The 26,520-nt window shown below is 34.1% G+C and overlaps 1 protein-coding gene and 1 long non-coding RNA gene across 2 annotated transcripts in view; one reads left to right on the forward strand and one right to left on the reverse strand.

Moving 5' to 3' along the window:
* The first annotated feature begins 16,051 nt into the window (after positions 1 to 16,051).
* The window catches only part of LOC140441492 (uncharacterized), a 70,676-nt gene continuing 60,207 nt past the window's right edge, over positions 16,052 to 26,520 (forward strand). Inside the window, exon 1 of the mRNA XM_072532247.1 lies at positions 16,052 to 16,209. Within this exon, the coding sequence (XP_072388348.1) occupies positions 16,146 to 16,209 (64 nt within the window). The 5' untranslated portion in view covers positions 16,052 to 16,145. The remainder of the gene's footprint in view (positions 16,210 to 26,520) is intronic.
* On the reverse strand, positions 18,843 to 26,413 carry LOC140441494 (uncharacterized). Its single transcript, XR_011951008.1, has 3 exons — positions 25,681 to 26,413; positions 25,300 to 25,435; positions 18,843 to 25,217 (listed from the first exon to the last, which is right to left on the reverse strand). It is a non-coding gene; the product is annotated as an uncharacterized lncRNA (long non-coding RNA).

The following is a 26,520-nucleotide window of genomic DNA, read 5'->3' on the forward strand; positions in this document are numbered from 1 at the left end:
TGTTTGTGTCTTAATAAGCACTAGCTTGTACCTGATGAGGTACATACTGTATATTAAGTGCTCTAAGATGGTTTCTGGATTTTGCAGGACAGTCCAGTCTCATGGAGGTGTAGGTAAGGTATACATATATACCAGGGATAACACAAGTTAGATAACACTTTTGAATCTTAAAAGCCTCTCTTCTGAACAACACTGTGAGATTACAGGTATTTTATTAAATAAATCTAATGCAGCTTGTCACTGTCTATAGTATTCTAAATAGCGATTTACTGCTAAAGCTCGTAAAAGAAATAACGTGCATAAATATGTTATTATTAAAATGAAAAAGTCATCAGATTTTAAAATTTTGCATTTTTTTAGACCTTACAATCTTATAAAAAATAACAAAAGTTGAATTTAACACTCGGGGTAACAGATGTCTCAATAATATATTCACAAATATTGAGGGTACCACAAAACCTTTGGATCTCCCTCACAATCTGACCACAGAGTATTTTCTTTCTGACAACTTACTCATCCACAAATTGTGCAGCCAGAGTTTGTCACAGACCGATAACAGAGGATAATCTCTTTAATTTAAACCAGAGTTTGCTAAATTCCAACTTTAATTTTGTTTTATATAATGATAATTTGGATATTAATATAAAATTTCAAATGCTGTTCGAAGTGTTATTATATATATATATATATATATATATATATATATATATATATATATATACTACAGTACTAACTGCCTTCCCTCGCTTCGCTCAACCGTTTCCATCTCTCTCTGTTCACCATGTACTCATGGCGTCGTCTACTTCGTTCCTCCAGGATTTTCGGGGTCGTCCTCTTTTCCTCCTTCCTATGGGGCTCCTTTAGGTTATTCTCTTTATTCATCTGCTGTCACTAGTTCTTCTTACATGTCCATACCACTTTAGTCATTTTTGTTCTATGTATGTTAGTATGTCTGTTTCTATTGATGTTCTTTGCTTTATTTCGTCATTACTTCTCCTATCCATTCTTGTTACTCTGCAGCATCTTCGCAGGCATTCCATCCCTGTTGCTACAATCTTACTGCTGTTTTTCTTGTTTATGATCCAATTTTCAGCCCCATATCTCATAATACTTCGCACTAATGTTTTATAAATCTGTGTTTTTGTCTTCATATTTAGGTGTCTATCCCACCATACTGAGTTAAGTTGTCGGATTGCTGTTCTTGTTTGTCCTAATCTTTCTGTAATTTCTTCCTCTGTTGTTGCCTTTTTCGTGATCATAAACCCCAAGTATTTGAATTTAGCCTTTCCTTTGATTGCTAAGTTGTCATCAATCTGTAGATCTTCTATGTCTTCTTCACTTGTAGATAGGTACTCTGTTTTCGCGAGGTTAATATCTAGGCCAGCCTTGGTATATTCTTCTTGTAGTTTCTTCATCACGTAGCTGAAGTCGTCTTGGTCTTGTGCAATCACTACTTGATCGTCTGCAAAGCTTACCGTTATTATTATATTATGTTATTAAATTCCATAAATATCCCTTTGCCAGAAAAATCGAAATTGTTGAATAAAAATAATCCATAAAAAAAAGTGAAGTGGTTCATAATACTTTGAGAAATATGCACGAGGGATTGTAATTTATAGCGTTAAATAAAAACAATCCAATTGCTATACCTCCTAGCGGGAGCTAAGCTCCCTCTTCTACCTATGTTCACTTTTTAGGATCTTGTTTTGTCAAAATCAAATTTATGTTTCTTTTCGTTTTCATGTTTAGTGAGGGCGGTTAAGTTTTTTTTGTCATATTTGTGGGAACATATTCTTGAGTTAAGTAGCTGACTGGTGTGTTGAAATTCAGATATCTCGACGACCAAGTTTTTTTTGGTGTACCATGAAGTAGTTATAGTGCTGTTTTCTCTATGTAAGGTCAGACCCAGAAAATTAATTTGACAATTTTTTTCAACTTCTAATGTGAAATTTAATTTTTGGTGAAAGTTATTGAATTCATTTAGTAAAATATCCATATTATCCTCTGGTGCTGCACTCAAGCAGTCATCTATATAGCGATAGAAAAAAAGTATATAAAAATCTTTTTTATTTAAAACAATTTCCTCTAGATGCTCTACCCATAGCACATCCACCTGTTTGTTGGAAGATTTTGTTTTTATATAGAAAATAAGTTGACTGTAATGTTGTTTCGACTGCTAGTAGAAATTCTTCTAGAGGGATGTCTGTGAACACTTTGATTTCATTCCACTTTTTTTTAATAATGTCTTTCGCTAAAACTATTGTATGTAGTATGTCTGTTTCTATTGATGTTCTTTGCTTTATTTTGTCATTACTTCTCCTATTCATTCATGTTACTCTGCAGCATCTTCGAAGGCATTGCATCTATGTTGCTACTATCACTGCTGTTTTTCTTGTTTATAATCCAAATTTCAGCCTCATATGTCATAATACTTCGCACTAATGTTTTATAAATTTATGTTTTTGTCTTCATATTTAGGTGTCTATCCCACTATACTGTGTTAAGTTATCGGATTGCTGTTAATCATGTCTTGATAGACAAAAGATCCGCAACAAGCATACAAGATGTGAAGAGCCGAAGAGGAGCATGCTGCGGATCTGACCATCTCCTAGTACAGATAAAATACAGAACCAAAAATCACAGAAACAGGAGAGGCAAACAGGAACAAACAACAGAACAACTAGTAATTCAGAAATTAACACAAAAGATATCAAACAGAACTATGAGATAGAAGTAACAAAAACACTAACAAATACTGGCAGTCTAGGCACCGAAGACCATTGGGAATAAATTGAAACAAAAGTAATTGACGCCGCAAGAAAGGTCATAGGCAAAAAACAGGACACAAACAAAAGGAGAAAGGTTCACTGACGAGTGTAAAAAGGCCATGCAGAAAAGAAATAAAGAACACAAAAATATATATGGAAATAAGGACCAGAGAAAGAAGAGGACAGATGCAAGACGGAGGCCAATAAAATATGCCGAACAGAAAAAAGAAAATACGAAAACGGTAGCATACAGAAAATGGAAGAAAATCTTCAAAATGATATAAGAGAAGCGTTTAGATATCTACGCAATTTAAGAGATTGATACAAACCCCGAACAAATCTGTACATAAATGAAAAAGGACAAATAACCAGTGATTCAAAAGAAATCAAATCAGTCTGAAAAATCAATTTCGAAACTCTACTAGGACGCAAGAAAATGAAGAACATATGGATATGCACCAAATTTAGGGAGACACTGAAAATATAGAACCCCCAACGATGGAAGGGTTAAAACAAGCAATACGAACACAAAAAGGCTCCAGGTATTTACAACGTTCCCTCTGAGCTATATAAATTATGTGGCGAGCACCTAGTAGGACAAATGCATATGTTTCTGAATAATTTTAAATAATGAAAATATCCCTAGCGACTGGAAAACCGGGATTATATGCCCAATCTATAAAAAAGAAAATAAACTAAAATGCAAAAATCGTTGCGGCATAATCCTCTTATGCACAGCGTACAAAGTCTTTACTTACATACTAAACAAACGACTCCTACAACTAACTGAAAATATTGTTGAGGAATATCAAACCGATTGCCGACAAGGAAGATCTACAACTGATCGGCTATTCACAGTAAAATAAATTCTAAACATATCGTGGGAATACGACATTAACGTCCACAACATATTTATTTTAGATTTAGATTTAAAATAGGCATACGACTCAATTAATAGATAAAAGTTATACAGATAACGACATTGTTTTGTTGACCACAGGAATTAAGATTTATTGCACTCCCATCTCTAGAGTATATTTAATATAATGCTCTAAAACTAATTTTTTGGTTATTTTTTTAGCCTTAATAGCGATACAAATAAATAAGCAAGTAAATAAGTATACTGAAAATTGTACAGAACAATAAGACAAGAAAAAAGAAAAAAAAATCAGAATAAGAATCGTTTGTACTTTTAAATAAAAAAAAAACAATAAAATTCTTCAAAACTTAATAAAGAATACTACCTAATTAAGAACCTACAAATTTGGTAAAATGAACCTAACAAAAAATAAAAATTAGGAAAGCAGATTAATAAATTAAGGGCTCAATATTATAGGGAGTGCCAAATAAAATGCATCTTCAATATTTCAAATGGGACACCCTGTATTTTTTTGCTTTTTAGTAGCCCTGCATTTCCTGATTACAAATATACACACATGTCCAAAAGTTTGGAATATGTACAAATAATATATCTACGCCTATGGTGGTTTTAAAACTGTTGTTGATATTCATTCTAGAACGTTTTTAAATGAAAATGATAAAAAATTTGAATCGTTTTTGTATGATTTTCAACATTACATATCACATTCAACTGATTAGCGTATTTACACATTTCAGTCATTGTTGAAATTTGAATTGAACCGTGTAAAAATGCCTAGAAACGTGATATCTCATTTTAACAGATCTAGAGTAGTTACTTTATTACAACAGGGCTTTATTTAAAGTTATATCGCGAATATTGTTGATGTTACTCAGAATACTGTATCGAAAATTAAAAAATAATCCAAGATACAAATGACGTCAAGGATCGTTCCAGAAGTGGTAGAAGTCCATGTACAACAGCAGCACAAGACCGGCAAATAACATTGATAGCTCGTAGAAATAGTCTGGAATCTACAAGTGGTATATCCAGAGAAATTTCTAGGCTTCAAGGACTGAATATTTCACGGCAAACAATAACACGCAGAATAAATGCGATAAATTTATCGTAGAAGACCGCTACATGTTGTTAAACTAACCTACCAACACAAAATAGTAAGGTTGCAATGGACCAGAGAAATGGTGCATCATGATCCCAACTAGAATAACGTGATGTTTTCTGATGAGTTAAAACTTGGCTTGGTATCTAATTCGCGAAGAACACTGGTTTGGAGGGCCCCAGGACAACAAGCCCGATTAAAAACAGTCCAACCGGGTGTCCCATTTCAAGGTGGCAGTATTATGGTTTGGGGTGGTATTATGAGTAGTACATGGACGCCACTGCTGGTTCTGGAGAGAAGAGTCACTGGTGCTGTGTACATCGAGGAAGTTTTAAATCCTGTCGTACGTCTATTCCGAGGGGCAGTAGGTGATGAATTTGTATTTATGTATGACAACGCACCTCCTTATCGAACAGCAGCAGAACAAAATTTTCTGGAAGAAGAAGAAATATCTACATTACAGTGGACCTCGACTTCCCCCGAAATGAACGTTATTAAACATGCTTGGTACATTCTCAAAATACGTATCAAGAAGCGAAACAATCCCCCTATTACACTTCGAGAACTAAAAGATGCTGCTCGTGAAGAATGGGAGAGAATTCCGCAAGCCCAGCTCGACCAGTTAATCGGCAGCATATCAAATCGCCTACATGCATGCATACAGGCCAATGGAGGAAATACTAATTATTAGTTTTATTAAAATTTATTTTTTTCTATACTAATTTATTTTTAAATGTAACTTTGTTACATTGTAAGTTTTTCACTCCAAGAGAATAAATAATTTTTCTGCATATCGTCTATCTGGTTTTGAGATTTATTTAGTATTGTTGAGAATTGAAACAAAGTGATGTTTAACTATTCAGAAGAGTTTATATATAAAAATCAATAAAAAGAAGAAATATTCCAATATTCCAAACTTTTGGACATATGTGTATAACCGTTGATTGAATAACCCAAACGTTTGGATTATTCAATCAACGGTATAACATAGTGTAGCATTAGTTTTGTTCTATAATAGCGTATGGTACTACTATACTATACTAAGATAAGAAAAAAATATAGGTATTTAGAAAAAATATATTTAGAAAGTCAACAAAATTAATGACTTACAATACTACATTTAAGATTACAATAGATGCTCAAAGTGCCCTCCATTGTTACCAATGCATAAGTAATATCTTGGTCTCAAATTTTCTAATGCGTCAGATGTTGTGTTATTATGACCATTTAAATTTTCAATTTCCGCGCTAACTTTTGCCGTGATAGTGTTAATATTTATATTTGAATCAAAATACACTTTTTCTTTTAAAAACCCCCATAAAAAGCTATCACATGGTGTCAAGTTGGGACTATTTGGTGGCCATGTAATGGTACCCTTATTGCCGATCCACACATTAAATTGATTATTTAAAATGTTCTTGAACGGCTACGACATTTCTTTCCACCTATTTCTTCTATTAAAAATGCCTAAAGTTGAAAAATTTGATTCATCTGTCCATAAAATGTTATAAAAATAATTAGGATCATTGTTCTGGCAAGCATGTCTTGACAGAACTGTAAACGCTTTCTCTTATGAACATCGGTAAGTTCTTGTACCGGTAATATTTTGTACGGCTTATAGTGTGCTTTTTTTAAAACTCTGTATCGTCGCGTCGCACAGCTTTTCTCTAATGCATTAGTAGCATTGTTTAGACTAGTTTCGGAATTTGCTAAAATAAAAATGTTATTATGGATTTAATCTATTATTTAAGTATTTAATTTTTACCTTCAAAGTAAATCAAAGTATTAAGATCTTCATCATCATTTTCTACGATAGTACGTTTCTTCCGTTCAAACATTTTTTCATTTATGACATGACGATAATTATTTATAAAAATGTATTTGCAGAAGGAGTCTGTCGATCTGGATAATTCAGCCTATATTCTCTTCTTGCCGCTTGCTTGTTTCTATTATTTTTTACATAAATTGAGAATGTATCTACTTTTTCATCTGCAGTATAACCCATTTCGGTATGAGGACTGACAGTTTATAATAAATTGATAATTGTTTCATTTAGAAATGTCAGTTGCATAGCCATGTATGGTTACCCTTTTGTAGTACCATATGCCATTATAGAACAAAACTAATGCTACACAATGTTATATATTGGTAATCAGGAAATGCAGGGCTACTCAAAACTATAAAAAAATACAGGGTGTCCCATTTGAAATATTAAAGATGCATTTTATGGGGCACTCCCTGTATACAAAATTTGGTCTGTTGCTACACTGTTGGTCGGTACAGATAAAATAATACAAGTTTTATTTGAAATTTTTTTTTTGTATTCCCATAAATTAAGGAAAATAAGTGGGGGTCAAAATATAATGAGAAACCCGGTACTTACCACTCGATCAGGAAGTTAATAGTTGCTCTAGACTTGTGAGCCGAACACCCATCCTGTTGGAAATAAACCTCCTGAAAATTAACGGGAAGGCGTCGAACTGCCGGAATAATCTCATTATGTAAAAGTTGTAAATATTTGGGCCCTAACATTCCAGTCCACACATTTGCGTATGCTGCATTCGTACTGCAACACTGAGGTGCTTATTTTCCCGAGAATAATACCTTGCAACGGATGGATTGTGTTTTTTTTATGAAATGAAAATGAAGATTCGTCAGAAAATAAAATATTTTTTAAAAATGTACCTTTTCATTCTTTTTATCTTTTTTATCTGACATAAATTCACAAAACTCCATCCGCCTAAAGTTATCTTTCGGAAACAGTTCTTGTGTTGGTTGTGTCTTAAAACAGTGATACCTATTCCTTTTGAAAACTCGCTGGACAGTTCGAGCATTCACGGTAACTTCCCTAGCAATTTGTACACTATTGCAGAGTTCACTAGCTTCCACAAAAGCACAAATATCAATATATCTGTTTTGACGCTCCTCATCGACAGGTCTAACACGTGGTTCATTACCTTCAAGACACTTTTTACAACTGTTTACACATCCCGAAGTTTAAAAATGTTTAATGGTGTTTTTAACTGTTGTAACACTTGGTGGGGGTCTATTTTCGAAGGCAACAATAAATAAATCAATTACTTCGCGTATCGAATGACCCTGAAAGTACCATGTTACAAGTTGCACTTTTTCTTGGACAGTATACAATGTAATAAGCATTTTATTAATTATTTGTTTATTCTTTCAGAACTTCACTTGAACTTTTTAATGTCAATGTGACAATTACAATTCGGATACCTACTGTGAAATGAATATAGAGGTTTAAACGTGTAACATGTCACAGCGATTGCTTTGTGTTGGTCATTAAAACAATGTCGTGATCTGTATAATATACTTTTGGGTTAATTTTCGTAAAAAAAATGCTTTGTCAAAATTTTAATGCTTATTTTCACGCTTTTTTTGTAAAATGAAATGCTTTTTTCATAAAATTATTATGTTTTTAGACTCTTTTTTTGCGTTTTTTTATACTTTTAAATCCGAACTCTATACATAGCACTTTACCATGTAATGTGTTTTTTCTTTTAATTTGGATCGTCCCTTAAACTTCTTTAACTATTTTTTTACAAAAAAACCAGTTAACCAGTCTTTTTAAGAAAACTCGCCGAAACATCGCGAATATCTTATTCTAGTCACTTTAGTGCATTTCAGCCAGAAACTTAATTAAATTAAATACTTTATTTTTGTAAAAAAGACGAAAAAAGATATCCTGTAGTAAATATATATATTGTACATAATGATTTTTATATAGAAGGAATACAACTAGTCTCATAATCGCATATTCTTCTGATTTAAATATATTTCCTATTGTAGTTTCTGCATATAAACTAAATACCTCATTATTATATAACACGTTTGTGTACCGCTACTCGTTGCTGTGCATATTATGGTCAATGACTTTCAGGCAAATGTTCAAGAAGCTTTAGTGAGGTCAATAAGTCGAGTGGGAGTTGATTTTGAGGCCGCGATCAATGCAGTACTACCGCTAGGTTCGTAGAACCAAATTGCCTTTTCGATTTTTTCTCAGATTGAGAACATCTTCAGAATTCGAGATGCTTTTTAACATCACGACAGATTGTTACGGTGTATTATGCTTGTGTATTGAATATACAGGTAAAACCATTTAATATGGTAGTAGTAACAGTAAAATTAAACAAATTAATGTCATACAAACTACCATTAATACTTTATTGATCTGTATTATAATGTTCTGAGTGAACTAACAAATATGTGAATATTTTTGAAGCAAAGCTTCTATACTGGCGTTGTATTTTACTTTTTTCTCTATAGTGAAATGCTGAGGCGAGCGTCACGGAACTAGCGCCACAAAATGCAGTCGTCACGAATAGCGTCATGAAATTGCGGGTCTTCACATCGATTCATTATTCGCGACCAATTCTTTTCTAGTCATCATAATATATTTACTCTAAGCGGGTTTAAATTAAAAACTACATGAAAAATAACTAACAATATACAGACAGTAAATGCAAAGTAAAAAATTAAAAGTATATTTTTTTCAATAAAATATAGTAAAACAAATAGAAAAATAAGAGATTAATGCTAAAATTCGACATAAATGTCAAGAGTCATAAATGTTCCATCCATCCATCCAATGCCCATCCAATTAGAGAGTTATTGAAAACATAAGATGGTTTTCTTTACTTATCCTTTATTACAGTATCCTTTAATAAAGTACAAAATAATTCATGTCTTAAAGAGAGTTATTGCTAATGACATTAAATATTTGTGTATAATGTAAAAATAGCCTATAAATGCCTATAAGATTCTATGTGTTACTCATACAGAATGGCCCAAAATCTGGAAACAGCCAATTATCTCGTAAATTGTTAGTCATTTATCAAATTTTTATTTAATCTCGCTACAATATGTAATACTTATGATTTTATGTAGTCTGGAAGGTCTTCATACCTAAAACAGTGCAAAGTATGTAGATTTTAATAAATTTAAATATTTAAATGTAGAATGCTGTGATTTTGACATTTGTGCACCATTTACGTTATTAACTAAAACTGACAGTAGTTGTGTTTCAAAAAGTTCTGCAAGATAAATTGCTTCTCTAAAATGGCTCTTAACGAAAAAGAACGAATTGCTATTCTAATGATGAGAGGGTACGGTGACAGAAAAAGATCTTATTGTGAAGTAGCCAACTTGTTCAATCCAAACCGTTCTCCTATTCATATTGTAACGGTACAAAAAACTGTAAAGCGATTTGAGTAATCTGGAGAAGTAAAAGATAGATACTGATCAGGTAGACCGAAAAGAGTTATGAATGATAACAAAACTTCAGATATAATGCAAAGTTTTGTTGAAGATCCACATACATCCTCACGCAGGGTTGCACAAGTACATGATGTAGGTCGTTCTTCAGTCTTACGTATATTACGTAAGAATAAATTTAAACCATACAAAATGAACTTATTGCAAGAATTAAGAGAAGATGACTTCGATCGTAGATTAGAGTTTACTGAGGTAATGATGGATAAAATTAAAAATGATGAAAATTTCGTTAACAGAGTATGTTTTTCCGATGAAGCAACCTTTACAATGTGTGGAAGTGTACATCGACACAATTTAAGGTACTGGAGTGACTTAAATCCACACTGGATGCGTGAAAACCATACTCAAAGACTACAAAAATTAAACCTATAGTTAGGTATAGTAGGTATTTAGTTAATTGGGCCACTTTTTATCGAAGGAAATTTAAGGTCAGATAGTTACGAAATGTTACTTAGAAATGAAATTGTACCCACACTGAGAAGCTTGTTTGGTTCCAATTTTAATTAGATATTGTTTCAGCAAGATGGAGCTCCAGCTCATTTTGGTGTATACATATGTTCGGCGTTATTTAGATGAGATAGACGAGGTAGAATTGAATGGCCTCCACGTACACCTGATTTCAATCCTAAAGATTATTTTTATTGGGGATACTTTAAAAATTCAGTTTGCAAAACTAAACCAGCAAGTCTTGCAGAGCTAAGGCAACGAATTATCCAGGAATCTCGAATAATTTCTAGACAATTATGGAGAAATATGGTAGACGCATTCTATCATCGATCAGGGCACTGTCAACTCACAACAGAAGCACATTTGATAAAGTAACCATTATGTTAAAAAATGTTGTAATCTATCAATTGTTACGTTTTAATGTAGTTGAAAATTGTTAGTATTAAAAAATTTATTGAGACAATTAGGCGTTGTCAGACTTCTGTTTTATGTATTTAAGACCTTCCAGACTACATAAAATCATAAATGTTACATATAGTTGAACTCGTATTTGATAAATTTCTGTAAGAAATGTATTAAGTGTTGCTACGTCACTGGTAGCAATTAACTTACTCGTCTTAAATTCTACCTAGGTAAATTCTCCAGGAAATTCTCATGAAAGAGGAAAATGTATTCAAAAGATATTTTTACCGACAGAATAACTTTCTCCGACCAATTCCCAAAATTTCCCTATTTAAAAGAATTCAAAAGGTGGGTTTTACCTACCTATGTATAGAAATATCGAAGTTGTCCCCCGTTTCCCGCAAATCCCTTGCAATAGTCAGGCATTGAAAATCAGATTTTTAAGTAGACAGTATAAAATTGTATCCCAGCTGAGCTGGTCGCTTCTTGTTTAGAGTTTGAACTCTCGCATATTGGTTATTGTTACATAGCTTATATGTAGTTAAAAACTGAATGCTTATTCTTAATCAAGTATTCTAATATTGAAGAAAACATCCTTAGTTGAAGTGATAATTATTAGTAACAAGCAATGGAATAAGACAAGGGGCTCATTTGGTAAGTCTTTAATGTCCGCATTTATTGGTAGCATTAGGTTGATTTGATACCTTCTATATTGTGCTTTTAGTACTGCGAGTCGTCTTGCCTCTGATGAGACCACGATTGACAATACTGAAAGCCAAGCTGTTGGTGTTCAACTGCAAGTATAACATGAAGGCTGTTTAACCACAATGGTGCGCAGTATTCTGCGGTTAATTAAAGCAGTTATATTGAGCTGGTTCTTACAACTTCTGCTGATGCTTCTCATGATCACTTAAAAAGTTTTTGTATGATATTGTTTCGTGTTGTAACTGTGGTTTTAACTAAATTAGAGTTCGATCGAGGGTGACCCCCAGGTATTTTGGTGTTAAGTTGTAATTGAGTATAACTCCTTTATATTACATGTGTATTAGTATAGTCTACGTCTACAGTCTCTACAGTGTTTCAGGCGTTGTTTTTTGTTAAAGTTATGAATTCAAACCTCAACCTGTCCTCAGGGGTTTCACCAGTTGATTACACATGCTTGAAAAGCTTAACCAACATTTTAATGTTTTCTTCGTTGATAAGTTTTAACATCTCTGCTGGGATGTTATCAGCACCAACAGCTTTCCTGTTATTTCGGCTTACTTTATGCAGTTCTTCTATCTTTAGTATTTCTGGTCCTTCATCTTGCTTTTGGGAATGGTATCACACATTCCCATTAACTCGGCTCATAGGGCACAGAGCCACCTTCTCTGTCGCTCATATGAGTAATTCCTGTCTGGCGCGTCCACGTCGCGGGGGTGGGCATCTCTTGCTTCAGTAGACCGGAGCTAGTAGATGGCTAAGTTCAGATAGGGACCCAGTTCCGTGGGGTATAACACGGCCCCCTTGCCCAGGGATACGGGTGAAGACCACAACGATGATGAAGGTGGAGAATATAGTATTCGGTTCAGTGAATTCAACGGAAGTGGCAACCCTGTTTCTAGGGATAGTATAGAATCAACCTGGTGAAGGGCAGCAGCGATCACCAGTACTAGAATTAGGCGTAAAGGAAATGATCCTAAACCGGCTTCTTACTAGAATACCGTAGGTGAGACTGAAACAGTTAGAGGGCTACGGTACTGCGATGCGGAAAGCAAGTAGGAAACTACCGCATTATATTCCTCAGGACATCCGTCCGTAGATTTTTTTCTTGTCATGTTGGAAGAAACAAAACAAACGGCCCCTAGTCCCGGGCAGGCCTTAAATGGCCAAGGGGTGCGAAGAATCTCCCGGTTTCAACTTGATAAGACAATCAAAATTGCTACGTGGAATGTTAGAAGCTTATTTGCAGCAGGCAAACTACAAAATCTAATTCAGGAAATGAACAGAATTAACATCGATATTCTCGGCATAAGCGAATTGCGATGGGAAGGCACAGGCATGATCAATACTACCGGTAAAACCCTTTACTACTCATGCAGTGATAGCACAGACCCTCACCACAGACATGGGGTGGGAGTTCTGATAAGCGAAAATTTGCGCGCCTCCGTGAAGAACTTTGTCCCGATCTCCGAAAGAGTCATACTTATTCAGTTGCATGGAAAAGTTAACATAAATATTATACAAGTCTACGCCCCTACAGCAGACAAGCCAGAAGAAGAACTAGAGCGATTTTATCAACAGCTAGACGAAGCCTTAAAGGTGACTAAGAATCACGAAATTAACATCGTATTAGGAGACTTCAACGCAAAAGTTGGGGAAGGAGCTGTAGATCACGTAGTTGGAAAATATGGTCTTGGTCAGAGAAACGACAGAGGGGACAGATTGATACAGTACTGTCAAGACAAAGATCTAGTCATAACGAATACTTGGTATAAGTTACCACCCAGGAGGCTTTACACATGGAAGTCGCCTTTAGACGGACATCAGGGCATTATAAGGAACCAAATAGATTATGTGACAATTAATAGAAGGTACAGGAATGCTATTACTAAGGTATCTGCATTACCTGGAGCAGACATAGGATCCGACCACAATCCCTTAGTAGCAAATATCAAACTGAGGCTCGCTACAACTAAAAGAAAACACCAGAAGGCATCAGTAAACATTAGAAAACTCAAAAACAATGAAACAAATGAAGCGTACACAGAGGAAATAAACAATAGGTTCTCTAATATGGCAACTGAGAATGATGTTGAAAAGTCATGGACTACCATAAAAGAATCATTTGATGAGTTGAACAACACTTTTCTACTCGAGAGTAAAACAACTACCAAGAATGAGTGGATGACAGAAGAAATATTAGAGATGATGGAACAACGCAGGCAGTGTAAGATCAGGCAGGACGAAGTAGGGTACCGAAATATACACAGTCAAATTCGTAAAGAAATTATAGCGGCGAAGGAGATCTGGATGATTACACTTTGCGCCGAGGCTGAAAGCCTATATAAACTCGGCGACAGCTTCAATCTTCACAAGAAAATTAAGGAAATTGCTGGTGTCTTCAAGAAAAAACAAGTCACTGGTATACATAATGACCAAAATGAATTAATAACGGACCCTAGCGATATACTTAATACTTGGAAAATGTACACAGCCAATTTGTTCAATGATGACAGAACACAAAAACCACCACAACTGGGAGACCATTTGTATGGCCCAAGTATTTTGAAAGCTGAAATTGTACACGCTATCAAACTATTAAAAAGTAACAAAACCCCAGGACCAGATGATATGTACGCAGAAACAATCAAGTTACTTAATGAAGAAAACCTAGACATTATTGTCAAGCTCTTTAACGACATTTACGATACGGGCCAGATTCCAAAAGATTGGCTTCGATCTACATTTATCGCCTTACCAAAAACACCACGTGCGAACTTCTGCAAGGACCACCGACTAATAAGCCTAATGAGTCACTTTTTGAAACTTTTCCTGAGAATACTTCACACTAGATTGTTTAAGAAATGTGAAGAGGTCAGTGGATGGAGTCAGTTTGGTTTCAAAAATGGACTTGGCACGAGAGAAGCGATCTTTAGTATGCAAACATTGATACAGAATTGTTTAGATCAAAGAAAGGATGTTTTTATCTGTTTCATCGATTACGAGAAAGCATTCGATAATGTAAAACATGAATTGATGATAAAATACCTACAAGAGTTGGGATTGGATGCAAAGGATATAAGAATCATTGCCAATCTGTATTGGAATCAGACAGCAACTGTACGTCTTCAAAATTCCAACGAAACAGAAGATTTCTCCATTAAAAAAGGAGTAAGGCAAGGTTGTATACTGTCTCCAATGCTGTTCAATTTATACGTAGAAAAAGCCTTCGCAGAAGCAGTGGAAGACTCTAATAAGGGTATTAAAGTTAACGGCATATTTATTAATAACATCAGGTATGCCGATGATACAGCCATAGTGGCAGATAACATCGAAGATCTTCAATGCCTTTTGAATGATCTAACTCTTGCAAGTGAAGCTCGGGGTTTGAAAATAAATATCAAGAAGACAAAATCAATGATTATAAGTAGAAATGATTACCCCAACGCAAAGATATATGTCTCTGGAGAAGAAATCGAACAAGTCAGGCAATTCAAATACTTGGGATGTTTGCTGAATGAGGGTTGGGACCCCGAGAATGAAATAAAGAGCAGAGTTGAACAAGCCAGAAATGCTTTTTTGAGGCTTCGTAAGTTTCTGACTGATCGCAAATTGGACTTCAACCTCCGATACAAGATGCTTAAGTGTTACGTGTGGCCTGTTCTCCTGTACGGAATGGAAGCATGGACGTTAAAGGCCAGTTCCATTAACAAACTTGAAGTGTTCGAAATGTGGTGCCTGCGTCGAATGCTCAGAATATCATGGACGGACAGGGTCAGAAATGAGGAAGTACTCAGAAGAGCGGGCTTACAGGATAGGGAACTTTTTAATTATGTAAAAAGTAAGAAGACTGCATACTTGGGGCACATTATACGAGGAGAACGATACACTTTTCAGCAACTGATACTCGAAGGGAAAATAGAGGGTAGGAGAGGTCTCGGACGTAAAAAAATGTCATGGCTGCGCAATATTCGACAATGGACAGGAATCCACAGCTATGAAATGCATGGCACCTTAAGAAGAAGAAGGTCCTTCATCTTCATATATCTGTTATTCTTCTTGTCTGATGTCATTAAATAGTTCATTTATGAACGTATACCACGTTGTCCGAGTTTCTTCTTCATTTATTATAATTTTCCTGTCGAGTCTATAATTAAATGAGTTTTCTTATGATAGAAGCCAGCTATTTCTCTGCTTTTTTGAAAATATTGAATTTGTCGTTTTTGGATTCTAATCCTTCCATTTCAATGAATTTAGTAATTTACCACTCCACCTTTTTTTTATAAACATTCACCATACAATTGCTAAAAGTTTAAAACTAAATGATGGACGAATTATAAATTCAGATACAGATTACATATTTAAATTGAAAATTGATTGTGCAATTGTAGTATTACAAACACGTCATTAGTCATGTAAACCAATAAATAAATTAGTGTTGGTGCATAAACGGGGACTAACCGTATTCAATTGCGGTGTAGATAACTATTTTAAGAAAAGTAAACTTCATAACAACAATATCATACTTTATTGGGTTTTGCCAGTGTCAACAATGATTAATAGCAGATATATCTGGACTGTGTGTGTAGTGTTAACACTATTTTATCAGACAAATTGTAAGTGATTTTGTAAAATATTTAGTTTTTGTGTACGAAAAATACATCTAGATTTAAGCAGCGTTTATTTTGAGCCTTCTTCTTTTTGTATGGTTTTCTATAATGTCAAGTATACTCCGTTTTTTTTTTCATATTTTTTTTGTAATTATTGACTACTTGTTTTATATACATAAATGTAGTTTATCCACTATTCCAGTGTTTCCCATAATTTGTCTTTTTCCATTTTCTTTTTTTTGTATCGTCTCACGAACAATTTCATTTGTGCTAAGCTTTGGATATTTCACATATTTATGGACTCAATAAAAAACAAAGGGTTCGTAGGAGATAGGAAAGGTGCTAGAAATGGATAAATTAATACTTTACGAATACAAAGGAAGTGGACAAAGACAAACCCTGTATAAGATGGATTGACTATTGATAAACAATCAGCATCACGATTGACCCTTTTTCTATGTTTGTTCGATTTTCTGAATTATATTTCTCCATTATGTTTCTATATTTTTCTTCTTGATGTGCCTATCCGTGACGATTGTTGGCGATTATTATGGCAATCTTTATCTTATCTGCAGCAGCGAGGACAAGCTGCACATATATTGTGTTGAACCATGTTCTGAGAGTCTTTAACCAGGATTTGCTTCTTCTTCCTGAGCCGCGTTTACTGAATATTTTCCTGCAGGGCGATTTTTTTCATAGTTCTAAGGACCTCTTCGTTTCTAATTTGGTCAGTTCACGGGAAACAGCCACAGCTCTAACGCTTCCAGTCTCTTGCACATATCTTTGTTCAAGGTTCACGATGCAACACCATAAAGTAAAACAGAGAAGACGTAGCATTGCAGCATTTTTACTTTTATAACAAGACATAGATTGTGGCTTTTAAAGAAGGCTCTCATCCCGGTTGAAGGTGGTTTTAGCTTTTCTGATGGGCTCTCTTATCTCCCGATTGTTTGTCTATTCTCCATTTATTATGGTGCCAAAGTAGTTGTATAGCTTCATTCTTTCATCTGGGATTTGGTTGACGTATAGTTAACCTTCTGTTATCTTTTTCTTGCTAAATATGATGAGCTTTGTCTCCTTTACAGCTTTTAAAAACCAAGTTAAAGAGTACCTATCATAGTGGCCATGTGTCCGTATACACTGGGTGAATATTATCACAGTAAATGCCCAAGCTGCAACAGAATAACCAAAATTATTATTTTAATTGTTGTATTAGGCTATTTATATTACATGCTTTGTATGTATTTTAATGTTTGCAATATTTTTAATGTATTGTTCCATTTTTTGTAATGTTTTACATTTTTAATCTGTACTCACTTTGACTTGCTATAAACCTTGTCTAACTTAGAGTCAAATAAACTATCTATATATCTACATATATCTAGAGATTTTCAATTATTCTCAGATCTTTGTTGTCAATACCTTCTCCTTTTCACATCTATACATTTGGAATAAGACCTGTACTGAAAACAAAGCCTCTCTCATATCAACAGCATTTATGACTCCTAACTGGTTAGAGAAAATTTTACTCTCGGACAGCTTTTAAATTCAATTATGGTTTATCTTTAAGAAAAGTTTCAGGAAGTGACTCCTAGGGCAGAGTCTATATCTGATGACCCTATACTAATCTAGATCAGTATGTATCTTTTAACATCGACCTCGTGTCACTGAAAGTTGAAATGTTAATATGTAATGTTCAAAAATAAGAGTTATTAGACAATACTATGTGGCTGATAAAACCAAAAACGTTCTGAAAATTGTTTAATTCGTTTGGATAATTCAAATTTTATAATAAATATATACCATTATACATTAAAAGTTATATACTTCATTGTAAGTTTTTATATATATAATAACGGATTTATTACGGCTGTCGCCGCTTCTCCGCCCCCAATTTCCATCTTTTTCTGTCATATGCAGTTGCCTCTTCTAAGTCTCTTGCCGCCATTGCTTCATCAATATCGTTGCGCCAACTTCTCCGTGGTCGTCCTCTCTTTCTTCTTTCAGGAGGGATCCATTCCAGTACTCTCCTAGGCCATCTGTACTCTGGCATTCTTTTAACATGTCCGAACCAGATTAATTGTTTTCTTTCTATGTCATCATTGATATTTCTCTCCATTTTCATTTCGTTTCTTATTTGTTCGTTTCTAACTCTCTCCAGTTTCGATCTACCGCAGCTTCGTCTCAGATAATCCATTTCTGTCGTCATAAGTTTGTTTTTATTAGCTTTGGTGACGTCCCATACTTCCGAACCGTAAAGTGTAATACTTTGAACTATACTACCGTAAATGTGTTTTTTGGTTTCTCGTCGAATTGTTTTTTGCCAAAGAAGAGAGTTTAAGGCACGGGTCGCTGCTCTGCCCTTGTTTATTCTTTCCCTGATTTCATCTGATTGTAAGTTTTTAAACTATGGTATATAGGCAACCACCTGAATTTCCGTTTTTATTAGTAATCAATAAATATTCAATAACAATTTCTAAATTATGGAGCACTATTTAATTAAAAAAAATTAATATATCTATCTATATGTATATACACTGATGGCCAAAACAAAATTCAATACTTTGTATACGGTTATTTATTTGGATCTAAAGAATTTCTTTGTAAGTGTTATCTAAAATATCATCATCATCATCAGGGCTTTTCATTCCGGGTGGGATGTTTGGCGCTCTTACTTAGAGCTCTCTGATTCGCTTATTGCGGTGAATCACTCTGCATTCTACTTGTATGTTGTCAAAGTTTGTTGTATGACTTGACTTTCGTTACAATTTTCTTCCAGTCATTTCGATATGTGCATAGTTCCCTCCAGTTTCTCACTTCCAGAATTTTGATATCTCTCATGACTTAATCCTCTTATTTCTCTCTGGGTCTTTCGCTTTGTCTTTCAGTTGCTGGTTTCCATCTGGTGATCTTCTTAATCAGTAGGTTATTTTTCCTTCCCTCTATGTGTCCCAGCCATCTCAGCCTCTATGCTGTAATAAATGTAACTATATCTTCTCCCTTCATTATGTCTCTTAGTTCATGGATCATTCTTCTTCTCATTTCTCCGTTGTCCATTCTTATCGGGCTCATAAACCGTCTGAGGATTTTCCTTTCAAAAATTCTCAATTTTTCTTCATTTTTTTCCGTGAGGCACATTGTCGCAACTGCGTACGTAACTACTGGTCTGATTGCAACTCTGTATATTTTCAGTTTTGTATTTCTGGATAAGTTCTTGTCCTTCATGAGCCTATGATATCTCCAGTATGTTTTGTTGCCTGCTAGTATTCGTTTCGTTACTTCTTCACTTCTAGGGCAGAGTAGATATTTTGTTTTTCCTTCGTTAATTTCTAGACCTCTTTTCCGTGCTTCTTTTGTCAGGATTGTAACTGCTTCTATTAATCTTTCCTTGTCTCTTCCCATAAGAACTAAATCATCTGCATATGCAACTATTTGTGTTGAGGAGTGGGATCTAAAAATATAAATGTGATAGATATTACCTCACTATTTTTTCTTTAACTGAAGTTTTTTTCTTTTTTTTTTTTTCGCAACAAAACAAAGATAAGATAGTTTATTTCTGTGTATTTAGCTTTAGTTTGTTTGTAATGTTTGGTCATTTTGGATTGTTTTTAATTTGCGCAAAAAATTTAAAATGCCAAGAGTTCGCGGTCTTCAGCATTTTCCTCATTTAAGTGACGTCGAAAAAGGACGCATTGTAGGCATAAAAGAGATAGGTGTTGGTTTACGGGAAATTTCACGAAGACTTGAAGCTAATCCATCAACGGTGTTAAGAGTTTGGAGGAGGTGATCCAATAATGAGACTTATCGGCGTCGTAGAGGGTTTGGATGCCCTAAAATATTGCAAAGCCGTGATTTGCTCATCTTACTGCTCTCAGAAATAGAAGGGACAATGTACATCAAATAAGAGATGATTTAGTTGCCGCTACAGGAAGCGAAGTCTTAATCGTAATTAATCAAAGATTACTTCAAATGGGACTTAGAGCTTACCGTCTGCTGTTAGTGTGATATTTGACACCACAGCATAAGGCTCGACGCTTAGAATGGTGCAGTGCTCGCCAAAACTGGAATGGTCCATGGAATTTTGTCTGATTCATCTAGGTTTTTTTCAACGAAGTATTATGGTATAGGGCGCTATATTTTTGGGAAGTCAATCATCTGTAGTTCTTATTAACGGTAATCGCACAGCTCGACGATATACTGTTGAAGTACTGCAACCGGTTTTACTTTCCTACTTACAAAAAATTCCAAACGCGATCTTTCAACAGAATAACGCAAAACTTCATATTGTCCGTGAAACCATCGAGTTCATACACTAATCTGGTATGGAGTATGGAGTGGTATATTTGGAGTGAACATCAAGATCAACTGATTTGTCACCCATCAAACATGTGTGATGGTAGCTTGAAACCTAAATCGATTGCCACGTCCACCAGCAAATTTAGAAGACCTGTGGCATGGTATAAGAAGAATCTGGATGAGTATTCTGAAATATGATATAGACCACTTAATTCCATCAATGCCCCATAGAGTAATTGAGTATATAGAAAATTAAGGATAGGTCGCTCATTATTAATTTTTTGACGAAAGTGACGTTACAAATTTGTTTATAATGTTATCAACTAATAAGAATATTATAGTGTATACTTCTATAAATAAATATTTAAAAAAATATTTGTCCTTCTAGGTGTTGTATTTTTTTTGCCATCAGTATATACACTTATCTACCCATAATTTAATATAACATAATTATTCTCTACGTTTTTCTTTTCTAAAAAAAATATCTTGTAGTCGTCATTACGTTATTTTCAATGTTTTAATTTATTTTTAATATTTAAATTTTTAACAATTTTTAAACTTTATGTATAAGATGGGAGTTCTTATACATATACTTTATGTATAAGAAGGGAGTAAAGGAAGATTTAAAGATCTATAATGAAAACAAGGTAGAAAAAATAATAGAAAAGAACCAAGGCCTGAAATGCTTAAATTTAAACTTAGGAAAGCCTATAATAATCTCATTGCAGGATAAAGATGGAAAAAAAATAAGAGAAAAGAACGAAATCCTAAAAGTTACTCAAACATTTTACCGTGATTTATATTCCTCAAACAAAAACTCAATAACACTGCAAAGGAAAATCTCGAGAGAAAGATAACGAATGTGAACTCAGAAATACTCCCATAGTATCCCAATACATAGAATCCTTCGAAATAAAACAAGCTATGGCACAACTAAAGAACAATAAGGCTCCGGGCCCAGATGGAATACTTGTAGAAATGTTGTAGGAGGGGAGTGAAATTATTCTCGAAGAATTGAAAAATTTTTTCAAAGAATGATGAGAGAGGAGAGGTCCCAGATGATTGGAATAAAAGTTTGACAATACTTCTCTTCAAAAAGGGAGACAGGAGAGGTCTGAAGATTTATAGGCCAATCTCCCTGCTGTCCCAAATGTACAAACTAGAGCAGGCAGGATTCCGAAAGGGTTACAGTTATGCGGATCATCTTTTTACAGTCAGAACTCTAATAGAGAAAGCCAATGAATATCACTTGAACTTATACATTGGCTTCGTTGATTATGAAAAGGCATTCGACTCCATAGAACTTTGGGCAATAGAGAGAGCTAGAATGCTTATATATAATATTTACACGAAAGCTACAATCAACATACAAATAGATGCGAAAACCAAAGCTATACCAATCAACAGAGGAGTTCGCCAGAGAGATGTTATCTCATCAAAGCTATTCACACTTGGATTTGAAGACGTGTTTAAAGACATTAACTGGGCAGATAAAGGAATAAATATTAATGGAAGAAAACTGAGTCAGTTACGCTGATGACATTGTAATATTCGCTACAAGTTTCGAAGAACTACAGACCATGATGACGCAACTATTTCAAGCTTCGGAAAAAGTAGGTCTTAAGAGATGAACTTGGAAAAAAACAATAATAATGACAAATACACCGAAGATTAGAGAAATAACGTTGAACGACATAAATTTAGAAACAGTAAGCGAATACATCTACCTGGGGCAGATAATGAATGTTAACAAAGAAAATCAAACTGCCGAAATTACCAGAAGAATCAGGTTAACGTGGGCAGGATTTGGAAAACTGAGTTGGATCTTGAAAAGCACTAAAATAGAACAATATTTGAAAACCAGAATTTATGATCAGTGTATCCTCCCTATACTCACGTATGGTTCACAGACGTGGACACTCACCAAGTACCAAGTCTAATATGGATAAAATAGTAAAAGCACAAAGAGCGATGGAAAGATCAATGCTCGGGGTACGACTTATAGACAAAAAAACAAACAAATGAATTAGAAGCAAAACCAAAGTAAAAGACGCAGGAGAACATGCTGCCAAATTAAAATGAAGCTTCGCAGGACACAATGCCCTACTTAAGGATAAGAGATGGAACCACGAAATACAAGAATGGAGACCATGGTTAACAAAGAGAAGCAGAGAAAGACCACAAATGAGATGGACTGATGACATTAAGAAGATCGGAGGACACAACTGGAAGCAAGTGGCGCAAAATAGAAGACACTGGATTGATTTGGGGGAGGCCTATGTCTGTAATAAATTGCAAATTATACACATACTCTCATAAATGTCTCACGTGTCTTTTCTCTCATTCGCTTATGAGTTGTTGGCTCCTGGATTCGTGTTTCCATTCTCAATTTCAGCTCTGAAAACCTGCATATTTCCTGGAGGATGTGGCGTCGAAGTTGAGTTATCTTTCCCTTCATCTCGGACAACGTTGTTGTTTCTACACTACCTACTCCTGGCCTGGTTGATGAAGATCTTTTCATCTATCATTTTATTTTGGTGGTTACTCATGTCGGTGAATGGTGGCCATGAATTTGTAGCAGGTAGAATAGGAAATCTTCGTTAAATAATTAATAACTTTATACTTATTATACATACTAATAAACATACTAATTATAGTTACAGTACGAACGATGATGTACACAAGATTCGATAACCATTTACCTTTTTTACCGCGCGCACCTAATCTGCCGTCCTCAAATAAAACGCGGTATCTACAGCCAACTTAAAACCGAGAAATCGGCTATTAAAGTTTATTCTCTGGACTCTATATGTTTTGATAACTTTTTAACGCAAAACATGTTCTATTGATAGTTGAACTTTATTTAAAAATATATTCTTAAAAAAAATCATGTTTTTATCAAACCTGTAAATAAAAAGTCATATACCGCGTTTTAATTGAGCAGCGGACATATTAAACTGGATCAGAAATAGTGCCGTATCTGCATTTTATTTATAAATAGGATATTTTACATATATAAGGAAGTACAGTTTCCAAAAAAGAAAAATAAATAGCTTATAATTGTTTATTATGTACGCAAAATATATAAATGTTCAAAATACAAATAATAGGTGTATTTAAAAAATGAAAAAATAATTAACTTAAAACCAACTATAAGCAAACAATTATGATATATCTCTCTCCTCGTCACTACCGTTATCATTTGTAGAATGTGTGGGTTTCAGAAGTTCTTTTTTTTTCATCGCTTTATTCATTAGGAAATCCAAAATATGAAACTGTCCATTAAAACTTTGCTTATATTTTAAAATGTATTGGCCGCGCTAGTCACAATCTGGACCATATCTGAAAGGTAGGGTCGGTCGGTTTTCTAAATCTCTCTTTAATTTAGTTTGCGACGTCATGTTTTTCCAAATATAAAACTCAGTAAAATTCATTTCTTTAACCTCCACGTTTCCTTTGCAACTACTCCCAACTGCCAACTGAACATAGAGAGTTCGATTTGGTGATGAAAACTATCAGGGACATAAAAGTATGTCCAGGTTCGAAGTAGTTGAAAGTTATTTTTTCGGCTTGTATTTCGTTAGAATTTATCTTTTAACTAAAAAAGTTAATAAAGTCCAGTTCTTGTTCTGGCTGGCACAGGTGTCCATCCATATTATTATATTATTGGGGTCCCTATGAAACTTCAGAAAGGCATAGAATGTACTAATAATATCTTCTTTGGAACGTTTACTAATTCCTTCATGCCAAACAACGGCAAATGGCTTATTATTTTTCGATAATTTGCCCAGAGGGACAAAAGTATCATTAAAAGCTATTAACCTTTGCAAAAAATAACTTTTTTAAACTTATCCATCCTTGGCAGCATGATGACTTTTTGCAGATCGCAAGAAACACATTTTGTTTCAGAATCAAATGTAGTTTCTGATTGTTCTCTATATAACTGACGTGATTCTTTGGCACGATTTATATGGTTTTTCCAAAAAACACATTTGTTACACGATTCTTGAAAACTTTCAGCGTTATGTCCAAGAAGTTTAAATAACGAGATATTTTTGGCTTTAGCTTTTCTCTGGTAAGTCTTGTATGAAACATTTACATCAGGAAACTTTTCTTGAAAGTCTTTATGCGTTAGGGTGATTGATACACCGCTACCAAGGTATCGGGTGTTCGGCGCGTGCTCCCTGCGATAATGGGAAACCTCCGGGTGATAGGACTCAATGTGAGCATTTATTTCTGAGTCGTCTATTTTTCTGATGGCGCGTTGTCCTATGCGTCCATGTTGAAGTAGTGTGAGCTGGCCCTTAGGAGTTTGTTATAACGTATGATGTAACACGCGGTCATTATTTTGTTTATATCCCAATGTTGTTAGATAAAATGTTTTGCATATGTTTACCGACTCACCTTCCTCATTATCCAGATAGTACTTAAATGTGTTATTCTTTCTTGCACAATCTCCTGTTCTTCGCTTTACTGTTAATCTCTTACATGTATTAAGAATGAAACATTTTCTGTCCCTCTTTGAAATTTTCCAAAATTGACCGTTTATTTTTTGCCACTTCTCTTCGCATATAAGAGAACAACATCTTTTTTTGCAATCATTGCATCCTGGCAACACCGAATGTTTTTTAGCAATTTCTTGTAGTTTTTTAACTTCCTAGTCTTCAGGTTATTATCGCAAAGTTTTCGTTTTTTTAGGATGTTTTCTTCAGTGGGTACTAAAATTAAAACAATTAATTGTAATATACTATTACTAAATCTAAAAAACGCATTTGCAAATAACTGTAACATAACTCTTACCATCTGCAGCATATGCCGATCTCTGAGGTAATACTTGTAGTTTCTTAGCAACTTGAGTTAGACATCTCCTCGCTATTATGTCTAACAGTGTCATGTTGGAAATTTTCCGATTCTTTGCAGCTTGCTTGATCGTCACCTAATAATATAAAATAAAACAAGTATGTTAAAAAATGTGTAAAACTCTTGTGATCTTATAAGAGGACTAGAACTTTTGGTGTAGACTTCAAACAACACCAGTGTACCACTTCACCAAAACGCTTTATTTTTTTAGTTTTAATCTTCTCTTGAAAATGCTTATTTTGTTAGCGAAACACGTGTCAGAACTAAATAAAGCGTTTTGGTGAAGTGGTGACACTACTGTTTTATATGTTTCTGCATTACCTAATATGTGTAAAGTTTTATAACACATATTACCTAATATGTGTTATTGGTCTATTATTAGATTCTGCTTCAACCAATATGATGCCATTTAATTCCTGTTATACTAAAATTAGTCTTTTCACTAACATGGTTTATACTTTCTAGCCAACTTAAAACCTTATCGTTTGATATAGTACAAGATGCCTCAATCTTTTGAAAACCTTGATGTACATTTTCTGATGATAAATAATTCAATGGCTGTAATTCTTGCAACACGTAGTCTGCACAGTTACTTCCTAGATCATCGTTGTTTGTAGCAATGGATTCTAAAGTAGGACTACAAAATAATTGAAAGTACATAGAGACTAAAATTATTAATTATTTCTATAAATAATTTATAGAAATAAAGTAAAACTGTTATTATATTTATTTTTAATATCACACTTAAATAGCTTTTTTATTTAAATTGTCTACATTTATTTTAACCACTAAATTCGGCTCTAAAACTATTTCATATACATACTATATTACCCCCAATTAACGAATTTAATAAAATTAATCAAATTTAATAAAATTAGTTAATCCATTTACCAAATTCGATAAATTTATTTATAATTTTTATTCGAAATAAGTACCCAAAAAATCCTTGATTAACTTTTAGCTAACTAAGCGCATATTTAATTATAATAAATATTATTCTAGCTGAGTTAAGCAATCGCAATAAACATAGAAAATTTTAACTATCTGTGATTTTCCTTACAGATTTGCGTCAAACATATCCTCTTGTAAAGATAGGTCTCTCCAAAGCCATAGATAATATATATTTCGTTCTATTGTGAGCCATCTTTTGAGTAATCAAAT

Source organism: Diabrotica undecimpunctata, chromosome 5, assembly GCF_040954645.1.
Source record: "Diabrotica undecimpunctata isolate CICGRU chromosome 5, icDiaUnde3, whole genome shotgun sequence".
Taxonomy (NCBI): domain Eukaryota; kingdom Metazoa; phylum Arthropoda; class Insecta; order Coleoptera; family Chrysomelidae; genus Diabrotica; species Diabrotica undecimpunctata.